Here is a 13,134-nt window from a genome sequence, read left to right on the forward strand (position 1 = left end):
CATACCCTCATAAACTTTACATTCTAGTGCAAAGATTAGCAAACTATGGCCCATGGGCTAAATCCAGCTCTCCACTTGCTTTTGTACAACTTGTGAACCAAGAATAATTTTTGCATTTTTAACTATTTGGAAAAATAAAAAATGGAATAACAATTCATGATGAGACATAATTAGTATTTTTAGTAACACAGTTATGACTTCATTTATGTATTTCGGTGGCTGCTATCTCAACTAGAATTGAGTGGAGCAGTTGAAACAGAGACCAAATGGCCCACAAAGCCTAAAATATTTATTATTTGACCCTATACAGAAAAAGTTTGCAGACTCCTGAGCTAAAGGATAGTAATATGCTAGACACCATGATAAGCACTTTGTCTCATTTAATCTTTGGGACAATTCTCTGAGGGTGATTCTACTAGTCTCTTCATTGGTAAAATGTGAAACTGGGGTCTGAAAATGGGTATTTCTAATAAGTTTCCAGGTGATGCTGATATTGATTGTTCATGGATCATAACCTCCAAATCAGTGACTCTCTGCCTTGGTTGCACAGCAGAATCCTCTGAGGAAATTTTTAAAAATATGATTCCTAGGCTCTAACCCCAGAGATTCTGATTTAACTAAGACTCAGGCATCAGTACATTTATAAAACTTTCCTCATGATTCAAATATATAACCAGGTTTGAGAAGCACTGCTCAAATGAAATTCCATTGATCTGCAGACCAACATTCTAGTTCTAATTCTCATATCACATTAATGCAAGTTGCTTCCCTTCTGTGGGATCCTGTTTTCTTTGCAGGTGAAAAATGAGGAGGTTTAAATCAGATGATCTCAAAGGGCTTAATCTCATTGCCTTGCCAGGTCTGCCCACAAATAGATCAAAGGGTCAGATGAAGTACCCAGGTCTCCTTGGCTTACAGTAAATCTCAGTGAAATATTTGTTGAATTAATATCTTTATTGTCATAATAAATCATTATATTAAGTAACCATGAGGATGCATTGAGTGCAACAATATGATGCCCAATTGCCAGGTCCATTTAGGGTTAAATGTATGGCTGGCATCCATTATTAATCATTGTTTGGAAATATATCAATACATAAATGCTTCCACACAGCTACTCTGACTTACATACTATAAAGTTAGAATTGAAGCTAAAAATGATGATTTAATGATTGTGAGAGTAGTGTTTCATTGCAGGAAATTTAGAAGATTACATAAAGTATAAAGAAAAAAAACCCTTAATCCCTAAAACTGTTTTTAAATAGCCTCAATTATGAGACCTCAGCCAAATAAATGACATTGTGATCAAATGATTTCCCATAGGAGGGAGGGCTGGGTGGCCCAGAGAGGCCCCTCCTACAGAAGGCTAAACTCTATTTTCATATCTCTGGTAAATGCAGCTCCAAGCCTGGAGGTAGTGTGCACTCCTATCTGGAGCATGGGAATTATAGTCTATAAACTAGAGGACCTTTGACAGTACTTTCATGAGTAACTGGTACTTTGCTATCTCAGTTTCTTTATCTATGGACTATCCATTGTTAAAAATTCTCAACATTTCTACAATCCTTTTGAAATCCTTAGATGAAAGAGATTAAAAGCTTAATTATTTGCTTTTATTGAGAGTAACTGGGTGACCCAGATCTTTTCTTTTTTAGAAATGTATATGGGAGGCACTAACCCTTACTCGTCAGAAGAATGGGCTAGAATGAAACAGTTCTAGGTTCAAATCCAATCAATGCCTCTGTTACAGACTGAATGTTTGTATCCCAGTTCAAAACAGTTCTTATGTTAAAGCTTTGACCTCTAATGTGATGGTATTTGGGGATAGGGCCTTTGGTAGGTAATTAGGTTTAGATGAGGTCATGACAGTGAGGCCCCTGATGGGATTAGTATCTTCCAAGAAGAGGAAGAGAGAACAGGGTTCTATCTCTCTCCATCATGTGAGATCACAGAGGGACAGCAACCATCTGCAAGCTAGGCACAGAGACCTCATGGGATAACTGAACCAGCCAGCACCTTGATCTAGGACTCCCTAGCCTCCAGAACTGTGAAAAATAATTATCTATTGTTTAAACCAGAGAGGACTGAGACAATCTCTTACTCATCATATTCTCCATCTGCAGAGATGATAATAGCATCCACTTCGCAGGGTTACTCTGAAGATTTAATGATAAATTGTATGTAAGTGAAGCATTGAGCACAGTATTTGGGACATAGTGAGTTCCCAGAAAATAGTACTATTATGATAATTAATAATAATAAAACTTAGCTGCTTGGGGATATGGCTGAAGCAAATTCATGTCTTTTTGCTTGTCTTTTAGATGGATTGGTGTCTGTAGAAATCCTGGGTGCTAAAATACTTAGCCAGACTGACGTTAGCCCTTGTCACCATGAAGATATTACTTTGTGCCAAATATTTTCAGTGCCTAGCAATTCCTGGCTCTATGAGAGCATTGCATAAAGATTACAGAACAGTGACCCCTCAGAATTTCTCCAACTATGAATCCATGAAACAAGACTTTAAACTAGAGATCCCAGAGTATTTCAACTTTGCCAACGATGTCCTGGACCAATGGACCAATATGGAAAAGGTATGGAGCAAGGACCAGTCAGACTGCAGTTTCTTAACTGAGAGTGATTTTTTTCCCCCAGGGGACATTTGGCAATGTCTGGAGACACTGTTGTTGCTATGAGTTGGGGGAGGGTGTATGCTAATGGGTGGAGGCTAAGGAGTGCTGCTAAATACTCTGTAATGCATAGGACATCTGGTTCACCATCAAGAGTTCCATGGTTGAAAAAGTCTGGGTTATAAAAATGTATGATTATAGGTTAATTTTTTTAAAAATAAAAATGAGTAGGGACTTCCCTGTTGGTCCAGTGGTTGGGAATCCACCTTCCAAAGCAGGGAACATGGATCTCACATGTCATGGGGCAACTAAGCCTGCTGGCCACAGGCCACGACAAAAGATCCCATGTGCTGCAGTGAATATCCTGTGCGCCACAACCAAGACCTGAAGTGGCCCAATAAATAAATAAATATTAAAAATAAATAAATATAAAGGATTAGAATGAAATGTGAACCCAAGAATAAAAAATGGTAGGAAATGAGGCAAAGAGCATTGAGAGAAATATAAAGGGATGCAAGAATTCTACCTTTATGGAAAGAAAATAATCAGGCTAAATGAGAAATCACATGTACTGAAAGAAGTGACATGGCTCTCAAAATCTACAAATAACGACCCCAGAGTTACTCCCAAATACTCCAAGTATGTCCTAACTAAAGACCTGTGAATTTTCTTCAGAGAAAATATTACAATAAGTCAGTTGAAATAGAATTTAGCTGCGTAACCACCTTTAAATCTATGACTGGTTTGTCTTTCCTCAGGCTGGGAAGAGACCTTCCAATCCAGCCTTCTGGTGGATAAATGGAAATGGAGAAGAAGTGAGATGGAGTTTTGAGGAACTAGGATCTTTATCAAAGAAATTTGCAAATATACTTACAGAAGCCTGTGGCCTGCAAAGGGGAGATCGAGTAATTGTGCTTTTGCCCAGGATCCCTGAATGGTGGCTTGCAAATATAGCCTGTCTGCGCACAGGTTAGTAGTTTTGGCGTTGCAATATTTAAAGTATGCTGGGTGAGAGATTTTCCAAAACATCTAAGTAATCATGAGATATTTATTTTGACCAATTATTTGAAGAACTGTACACAACATGGTATTATTCTCAAGAACCTTAGAAATGTGTTGGAAACATGCCATATCTTTTGACCTAACTATGAGTTGGGTTTTTTTTTAATAATGAAATATGTTTAAGGTAATACCAATCAACAATCAAACACCTATATACCAACTTCTTCTCTCCTCATATAGGATCCACAATCATCTGCAACTCAATCAGTCACAAACTCAAGGAACCCATCCTAGTTCTTGCATCAAAACTTTATTCCTCTCATGGTTAATTACCATTCATCTAGTGCCCTAAGCCAGGCATCTGCGACTCCTTCTTCCTAATCAGTTCTTACATCTTATAAATTTGACTTCCTGTGTGGCTCCAAAGTACCTCCTCTTCTTCTCCAACTTCTCTTTTCTCACTTCATTTTTACCATCTTCTGAGTGGATCTAGAACACACATGCTATTTTTTTATTTTGTTGCTTGATAGTATTTAATAACTGTTTGTTGCCTACCAGATAAAATCTGAGGTGAATTGTGGAAGGCTCTAGCTATCTTCCATTTGTTTTTCTCATTTTCCCACACTCCTACTCTTCAGCCATCTCAAATAGTTTCCTATAAGGTCTGTGGTTTTTCTTGTCTCCTTGATTTTGTGTACATTATTTCCTATGCTTAGAAAGTCTTTCATTCACACCTAATCCCCTGGACAACTCCTATTAAACTTAAAAGTCTCAGTTCTAATGTCACCTTCTCAGCAACATCACCCTGATCTCCCAGTCTAGGCGCTTTCTTTTTTGGGCTCCCCTAAAGACATAGTATGTGTTTCTAATTTAACCTGTACTGTATTATCTGGGCATACTATTTGTTTATAAATCTGTCATTTTCATCTCATTTCACTTCAGTTCAGTCGCTCAGTCGAGTCCTACTCTTTGCGACCCCATAGACTGCAGCACACCAGGCTTCCCTGTCCATCACTCCTGGAGCATGCTCAGACTCATGTCCATTGAGTCAGTGATGCCATCCAACCATCTCATCCTCTGTTGTACCCCTCTCCTCCTGCCTTCAATCATTCCAAGCATCAGGGTCTTTTCTAATGAGTCAGTTGTTCCCATGGTGGCCAAAGTATTAGAGTTTCAGTTTCAGCATTAGTCCGTCCAATGAATATTCAGGACTGATTTCCCTTAGTATTGACTGATTTGATCTCCTTGCTGTCCAAGAGACTCTCAAGAGTCTTCTCCAATGCCATAATTCAGAAGTATCAATTTTTCATCACTCAGCTTTCTTTATGGTCCAACTTTCACATCCATACATGACTACTGAAAAAATCATAGCTTTGATTAGATGGACCTTTGTTAGCAGAGTAATGTCTCTGCTTTTTAATATGCTGTCTAGGTTGATCAAAGCTTTTCTTCCAAGGAGCAAATGTCTTTTAATTTCATGGCTGCAGTCACCATCAGCAGTGATTTTGGAGCCCCCAAAAATAAAGCGTCTCACTATTTCCATTGTTTCCCTGTCTATTTGCTACGAAATGATGGGACTGGACGCCATGGTCTTAGTTTTCTGAATGCTGAGTTTTAAGCCTACTTTTCACGTTACTCTTTCACTTTCATCAAGAGGCTCTTTAGTTCTTCTTCACTTTCTGCCATAAGGGTGGTGTCATCTGCATATCTTAAGTTGTTGATATTTCTCCCGACAATCTTTATCCCAGCTTATGCTTCATCCAGCTCTGCATTTCTCATGATGTACTCTGCTTATAAGTTAAATAAGTAGGGTGACAATATATAGCCTTGATGTATTTCTTCCTGATTTGGAACCAGTCTGTTGTTCTATGTCCAGTTCTAACTGTTGCATCTTGACTTGCATATGAATTTCTCAGGAGGAAGGTAAGGTGGTCTGGTATTCGAATCTCTTTAAGAATTTTCCACAGTTTGTGGTGATCCACAAAGTCAAAGGCTTTGGCATAGTCAATAAAACAGAAGTAGATGTTTTTCTGGAACTCTCTTGCTTTTACAATGTTCCAATGGATGTACAGAAAAACATCTATTTCTGCTTTATTGACTATGCCAAAGGCTTTGTGTGAATCACAATAAACTGTGGAAAATTCCGAAAGAGATGGGAATACCAGACCACCTGACCTGCCTCTTGAAAAGCCTGTATACAGGTCAGGAAGCAACAGTTAGAACTGGACATGGAACAGACTGGTTCCAAATAGGAAAAGGAGTACGTCATTGCTGTATATTGTCACCCTGCTTATTTAACTTATAAGCAGAGTATATCATGAGAAATGCTGGGCAGAAAGAAGCACAAGCTGGAATCCAGGTTGTCTGGAGAAATATCAATAACCTCAGATATGCAGATGACACCACCCTTATGGCAGAAAGTGAAGAACTAAAGAGCCTCTTGATGAAAATGAAAGAGGAGAGTGAAAAAGTTGGCTTAAAGCTCAAAATTCAGAAAACTAAGATCATGGCATCCGGTCCCATCACTTCGTGGTAAGCAGATGGGGAAACGGTGGAAACAGTGCCTGACTATTTTTCTGGGCTCCAAAATCACTGCAGATGGTGACTGCAGCCATGAAATTAAAAGACGCTTACTCCTTGGAAGGAAAATTATGACCAACCTAGATAGCATATTGAAAAGCAGAGACATTACTTTGTTAACAAAGATCCGTCTAGTCAAGGCTATGGTTTTTCCAGTGGTGATGTATGGATGTGGAGTTGAACTATAAAGAAATCTGAGCGCTGAAGAATTGATGCTTTTAAACTGTGGTATTGGAGAAGACTCTTGAGTCTCTTGGACTGCAAGGAGATCCAACCATTACATTCTAAAGGAAATCAGTCTTGAATATTCATTGGAAGGACAGATGCTGAAGCTGAAACTCCAACACTTCGGCCACCTGATGCGAAGAGCTGACTCATTTGAAAAGACCCTGATGCTGGGAAAGATTGAGGGCAGGAGGAGAAGGGGATGACAGAGGATGAGATGATTGGATGGCATCACCGACTCAATGGACATGGGTTTGGGTGGACTCCGGGAATTGGTGATGGACAGGGAGGCCTGGTGTGCTGTGGTTCATGGGGTCACAAAGAGTCGGACACAACTGAGCGACTGAACTGAACTGAATGGATATTGGCAATTTGATCTCTGGTTCCTCTGCATTTCCTAAAACCAGCTTGACTATCTGAAAGTTCATGGTTCACACACTGTTGAAGCCTGGCTTAAAGAATTTGGGGCATTACTTTGCTAGCGTGTGAGATGAGCGCAATTGTGCAGTAGTTTGAACGTTCTTTGGCATTGCTTTTCTTTGGGATTGGAATGAAAACTGATCTTTTCCCGTCCTGTGGCCCCTGCTGAGTTTTCCATTGCTGGCATAGTGAGTGCAGCACTTTCACAGCATCATCTTTTAGGATTTAAAATAGCTCAACTGGAATTCCATCACCTCTACTAGCTTTGTTCATAGTGATGCTTCCTAAGGTCCACTTGCCTTCTGGCTCTAGGTGAGTGATCACACCATCATGATTCTGGGTCATGAAGATCTTTTTTGTATAATTCTTCTGTGTATTCCTGCCACCTCTTCTTAAACTCTTCTGCTCTGTTAGGTCCGTACCATTTCTGTACCTTACTGTGCCCATCTTTGCATGAAATCTTCCATTGATATCTCTCATTTTCTTGAAGAAATCTCTAGTCTTTCCCAATCTATTGTTTTCCTCTATTTCTTTGCATTGATCACTGAGGAAGGCTTTCTTATCTCTCCTTGCTATTCTTTGGAACTCTGCATTCAAATGGGTTTATCTTTCCTTTTCTTTTTGCCTTTAGCTTCTCTTCTTTTCTCAGGTATTTGCAAGGCCTCCTCAGACAACTATTTTGCCTTTTTGCATTTCTTTTTTTGGGAGGGATGGTCTTGATTACTGCCTCCTGTGCGATGTCATGAACCTCTGTCCATAGTTCTTCAGGCACTCTGTGTATCAGATATAATCCCTTGAATCTATTTGCCACTTCCACTGTATAGTCCTGAGGGATTTGATTTGGGTCATGCCTGAATGGTCTAGTGGTTTTCCCTACTTTCTTCAATTTAAGTCTGAATTTTGCAATAAGGAGTTCCTGATCTGAGTCACAGTCAGCTTCCAATCTTGTTTTTGCTGACTGTATAGAGCTTCTCCATCTCTAGCTGCAAAGAACATAATCAACATAGTCATTAGTCATTCTCATAGGACTGTGAAAAAGCTTCTAAAAGGCAATGATTAAGATCTATTCATTTCTGTGACTCCAAAGATTGGCTTACAGTAAATTTCAGCGAAATATTTGTTGAATTAATATCCTTATTATCATAATAAATCATTATATTAACTTTCTTAATTTACTATAATCATTACTTGCATTTGAGGAGAGCTATGTGCTCTAATCTCATGTGTACATGTAAATTATTCACTGGAGTTGCACAGTCCACTTTTGCATAGTTTTTTTTAACAAAATGATTGCTTTCATGAATACTGTTAAGCTCACTCTCTTAATAACACAGGGCTTCCATGGTGGCTCAGTGGTAACGAATCTACCTGTCAATGCATGAGATGCAGTTTCAGTCTGGGTTGGGAAATCCCCTGGATAAGAAATGGCAATCCACTCCATTATTCTTGCCTGGGAAATCCCATGGACAGAGGAGTCTGGCGGGCTACAAATCCATGGGGTCACAGAAGTGTTGGACACAACTTAGGAACTAAAAAACAGCTTAGTAACAGACTAGTGTGTGTGTGTGTGTGTGTGTGTGTGTGTGTGTGTGTTTGTGTGTGTGTGTGTGTGTGTGTGTGTTAATATTTATTTGTTTATGGCTGCAGCAGGTCTTCTTTGCCGCTCGGACTTTCTCTAGTTGCAGAGATTGGGGGCTACTCTCTAGTTGTGGTATGTGAACTTTCTCACTGTGATGGCTACTCTTGTTGTGGAGAATGGGCCCTGGGCAAGAGGTCTTCAGTAGCTGCGGCTCATGAGCTACAGAGTGCAGGCTCAGTAGTTGTGGCACATGGGCCTACTTGCCCCAAGGCATGTGGGATCCTCCCAGACTAGGGATCAAACTGGTGCCCCCTGTCTTGCAAGGTGGATTTTTAACCACTGAAGCACCAGGGAAGCCCCAGTAACAGACTATTTGATTGCCAGGACCAGAAATCCATTCATATTAAATAGTCCAATAGTGAAGAAAAATTATTGAATATTTACTGGAGAATTTTACAGGGGAAAAAGTGCAGAAAGAAAAACTGGTCTCTGTAAGAGGCCAGGCTATTCAGCAGCCAGTTTCCGTCTCTACTTTTTCTGCTCTGAAGCTGCTGCATGAAGGGGACCCCTTCCAGGGCCCAAAACTAGGCTCTTGTCTAATACTCGGAAATGAATTGTCCAAGGAGACACATGTGCTGACAAAGCAGGAGATTTTATTGGGAAAGGGCACCCGGGTGGAGAGCAGAAGGTAAGGGAACCCAGGAGAACAGGTCTGTCACATGGCTCGCAGTCTTGGGTTTTATGGTGATGGGATTAGTTTCTAATGGGTTGTCTTTAGCCAATCATTCTGACTCAGAGAACTTCCTGGTGGTGTATGCCTTGTTCAACCAAGATGGATGCCAGAGAGAAGGATTGGGAGGTGTCGGACATGTGGTGTCTCCTCTTGAACTTTCCTGAACTCTTCCAGTTGGTGAAGGCTTTTTAGTTCTGTATTCCTTACCAGAACCTCCTGCCGTAAAACAACTCATGCAAATGGCTACTATGGTGCCTGGCCAGGATGGGCGGTTTCAGTCAGTGTGCTTCCCCTAACAAAGCCACAGGGCCTCTTGTCTCTGATTCTCTCAAGCTCTTGCTCCTTTGACCTCTTCTTTCTTGCTAAGGAATAATTTCTCTTCATTTTGGTTGGTGCATGGTGAATTGCCAGACAAATATCTCAGGTCCTAATCTATATGTCACATCGACTAATCCACTCAGTCTCTTAAAATTTAAGGCAGAATCTGATTGGCACATCTTAGATTAGGCCAATCAGAAGTGATCAGAGGCAGTTTCAACTGATAAAGCTTGGTTATTGGGGCTGTGGGCAGAAGGAAGGCAGGTTCTCTTAGAATGAAGGGGAATAAATGGTAAATCTAATATACTAACAATGCTAGTCTTCATAGTAGAATTAAAAATGAACTTATAGTTATTGGATTTCTTAATAATTTTTCCCTTTTAATAAAACAACTAATTTTTGCAAGTAACCTCAGCTATTTATGTATTACATAGGGCTATATGCATGTGACAAAATGATAAAGAAATGCAAAGGAATGGTTAACACAATATTCTGGATCATGACTACCTGGTAATTTGGGGCAGAGCTCACAGAAGGCTTGAAACATATTGTTAAACTCTCTTTTTAAAGCTAGATGGTGGAGAATTCTTATTTTCATATTTTTTAAAGGGGATACACTACATAAACTCTGCTGCACAGTTGGTAGTTTTTGCAATAAAATAAGAAAAATATACAATTGAACTGTGCCTTTGGAGGAGTCTTAAAATGTTTGGGGATGCATTACTAAAGGGTATAATAGTGAGAAAACTGTTACTGTGCTTTCAAAAAAGGAAAAGTACATAGTACTGAAGAGGGAAAATGTTACAATATAGCATTCGAAATCAGAATTACTGGAAACTTGGAGAAATATAAGCTCTTCAACTCCATTCAAGATTTACCGAATCTAAAACTGGGGTTGAGATATAAAAAACCTAGAAATATGTTTTATGAAGCCCTGCAGGTGATTTTGGTGCATGTCCAAGTTTGAGAACCACAGAACTAGAAGAAGTAAGCCTCTCTCTTTCTGGGGGCCTGGAGAATGACAAGAAAGACCTTGGTAAACTGGCAGATTTTGCTACTGGTCACTAACCAGCTTATGTTAGTGTGTGGAGAGTGGAGCTCTGCATCTTAGGACAGGCCTCTCATTATCCTGTTTATGATACAGGGTGTATAAAATTACCAATTTATTAATTTGCCTGAAGGGCCAAAAGACTCTGGCATGAGTAGCCCTCTCTCCCTGCTAACAGACCTACATAAGACAAAATTAAGCCAGAAGTTTGTTTAGCAGACAAAACAAGTAACTTTCATAATTTAATTTATTGGCACTGGGGTTTGAAAGCTCAGTTTATCCACCTCATCTTATTATACCCATCATCCTTTCAAGCAGTAAGTGTTTACTGGTCACTTGCTATGTTTTAGGAGCTGTCAGACAGAGTCAGGAGTCAAGTAAACACAGAGTTGATAAGTGTGACAAGTGCTATAAAGGAAATAGCACAAGAGCCACTGTAATGTATGAGGGGTACTACTATAGACTGAGAGAAGGTCAGGCACATAATTTAGCCTGAAACTGAAGGATGAGTCAGCCAGAGGGAGAAGGTATGGGTGATGGGAACATTCATTCTAAGCAAACGGAAAAGTCTCTACAAAGGTCCTGAGGCAAGAAATAATTTGTAGATTTGAGAAAATGAAAACAGTGCAGTGTGAATATAGGTACTGTCTAGGAGCCACCTCATCCCAGGGACTATAATATGTAAAATCCCTTAACAGAGACTTCTCCTCTAGACAGGCTTAGATGAGTACTATCAGGATTTCCTCTAGTAAGTCTCCTTTTTCTATGCTCTGTGGCTGCTATATCCCTTTCTGAAACCAGTTCTATATTAATATATTATATATAAGGGTATGGCTTAATCTTGCTGCTCTGTGAATCATTATGTCTGTTTATATTGACTATGAATATTTCTATTCTATTTTATATTGAGTTTACAGTTTAGCTCTTGGAAGGCAATCTATTTCCCTTATCTCCAAGTTCTTAGAGAGATATGCCTATAGTCTCCAGGGCCAACAACAAACTCATCATATTTTCATTTTCAAACTCTTGCATATGTATTGTAGGTCAAATTCCTTTACAACAGAAATCTCAGTATATAATCATTAAAAAAATAATAATTGCCAAGAATATGTTACTTTAAGTGCCATTTACCACAAAAAGCTACTATCCCACCCAATCTCGGCCTAAAGGTCTTGAGGAAGTTTATATAATACTTGTGGTCCCTCCGGAATTATAATCAACATTCACTCACTTTGAAAGATTGTTGCTGAGCCGTGAAAAGACGCTGGGATTCTTGGCCTCCGGAGGAGAGGAATTCATTTCGAGGCCAGTGACGAGGCTTGATCGCTCAGAGATTTTGTGGAATAAAGTTTTATTAAAGTATAAAAGAGATAGAGAAAGCTTCTGACATAGACATCAGAAGGGTACAGAAAGAATGCCCCCCTGCAAGCCTTTAGCAGTATGCTATATACCTACCAGCAAGCTGTTAATTAGAGAAAGGAGATATCCTAAAACTCAGAGAGGCACCAGGTCCCTCACCCACAACATGTATTTTAAGGTAACATTGGCACCTGCTGAGTCATCCCAGGCCATAAAATGATTGACATGAATCTTGAAGAAAGACAGGTTCCCAAGTAAATATATAGTTTTATTAACATAGATTAGGAGAAAAAAAATGTATGAGTAAAACATACAGGTTTTTGAGCCCTTATCATTCTGAATCTTAAGCAAAGTGACTTGAAGAAAGACAGAGTCTAGGGTAAATACATAGTTCATTAACATAGCTTAAGACAAACATTTCCATAAGAAAAAATGCATCGGTTAGCTCAAGATTTGAGAAAAGTTAAGTTCAGGTGAAGCCAGGTGTCATCATGGCAACACAGAATTTTAAGAGAAACCTCCTTTTAATTTTGTATAGAGATGGGGAAAAAAATCTGACATTTGTTTGTTTCCTCCTGCCGCTTAAGAGAGAGATAAAAAATGTCTGACACTTGCAGCCTATTTCCTCTGCTTGGAGACCCCTGGGCTTCCTGCCTGTTACTCTCTCAATTTGCTCATTTTATCATTAGAAGAGCCTTATGATTAGGAAGAGAAAATCTCGTTTTATAAACAGAGAAGGGAAAGCTTTCATAGTTGGGGAAAAAGGAACATTAAGTCATTTGCCCAAAGGCATTCAGAAACTCAGTGTAGAGCCCAGTGCACCCTCTAAAATTTTCTAGATCTTTTTATAAAATTTGAAAGTAAAAACAATTCTTTATAAATCAACTATATCTCAATAAATTAAAAACAATCATCTAGATGTGGTAATTCAACATTATGGTAGTATAAGATGTTTCCTTTTCCTTTCCCCTTCAATTTGCAACAAGTAAAACATATGTAACTCTACAAAGGTTCCTCTGCCCAACACACCAGGATACCAGAGAGACTCACACATCTGTACATCTGAAGGTGGATGGAAAAGTACATAGGAGGTGGAAGCAAGGGAACAAGGTGGGGGAGGGCCCATAATCCTGGCTCTCTGACCACAGTGGACAAACACACATCTGAGAAAGAACTCAGTGGTAGCTGGGAGGTGGTGTACACAACTCCAGCTTCCCAGCGGCAGCAGTACCTGCAGCTAAAG

At 39.5% G+C, this 13,134-nt stretch overlaps 1 protein-coding gene across 5 annotated transcripts in view; it reads left to right on the forward strand.

The window, feature by feature from the left end:
• Positions 1-13,134, forward strand: part of ACSM3 (acyl-CoA synthetase medium chain family member 3) — a 102,505-nt gene that overhangs the window by 55,306 nt on the left and 34,065 nt on the right. For all 5 annotated transcript variants that reach the window (XM_065924455.1, XM_065924456.1, XM_065924457.1 and 2 more), the window contains 2 exons: positions 2,322-2,591; positions 3,386-3,596. In XM_065924455.1, the coding sequence (XP_065780527.1) occupies positions 2,391-2,591; positions 3,386-3,596 (412 nt within the window). In that variant the 5' untranslated portion in view covers positions 2,322-2,390. The remainder of the gene's footprint in view (positions 1-2,321; positions 2,592-3,385; positions 3,597-13,134) is intronic.

This window comes from Muntiacus reevesi, chromosome 2 (genome assembly GCF_963930625.1).
Source record: "Muntiacus reevesi chromosome 2, mMunRee1.1, whole genome shotgun sequence".
In the NCBI taxonomy this organism is placed as follows: domain Eukaryota; kingdom Metazoa; phylum Chordata; class Mammalia; order Artiodactyla; family Cervidae; genus Muntiacus; species Muntiacus reevesi.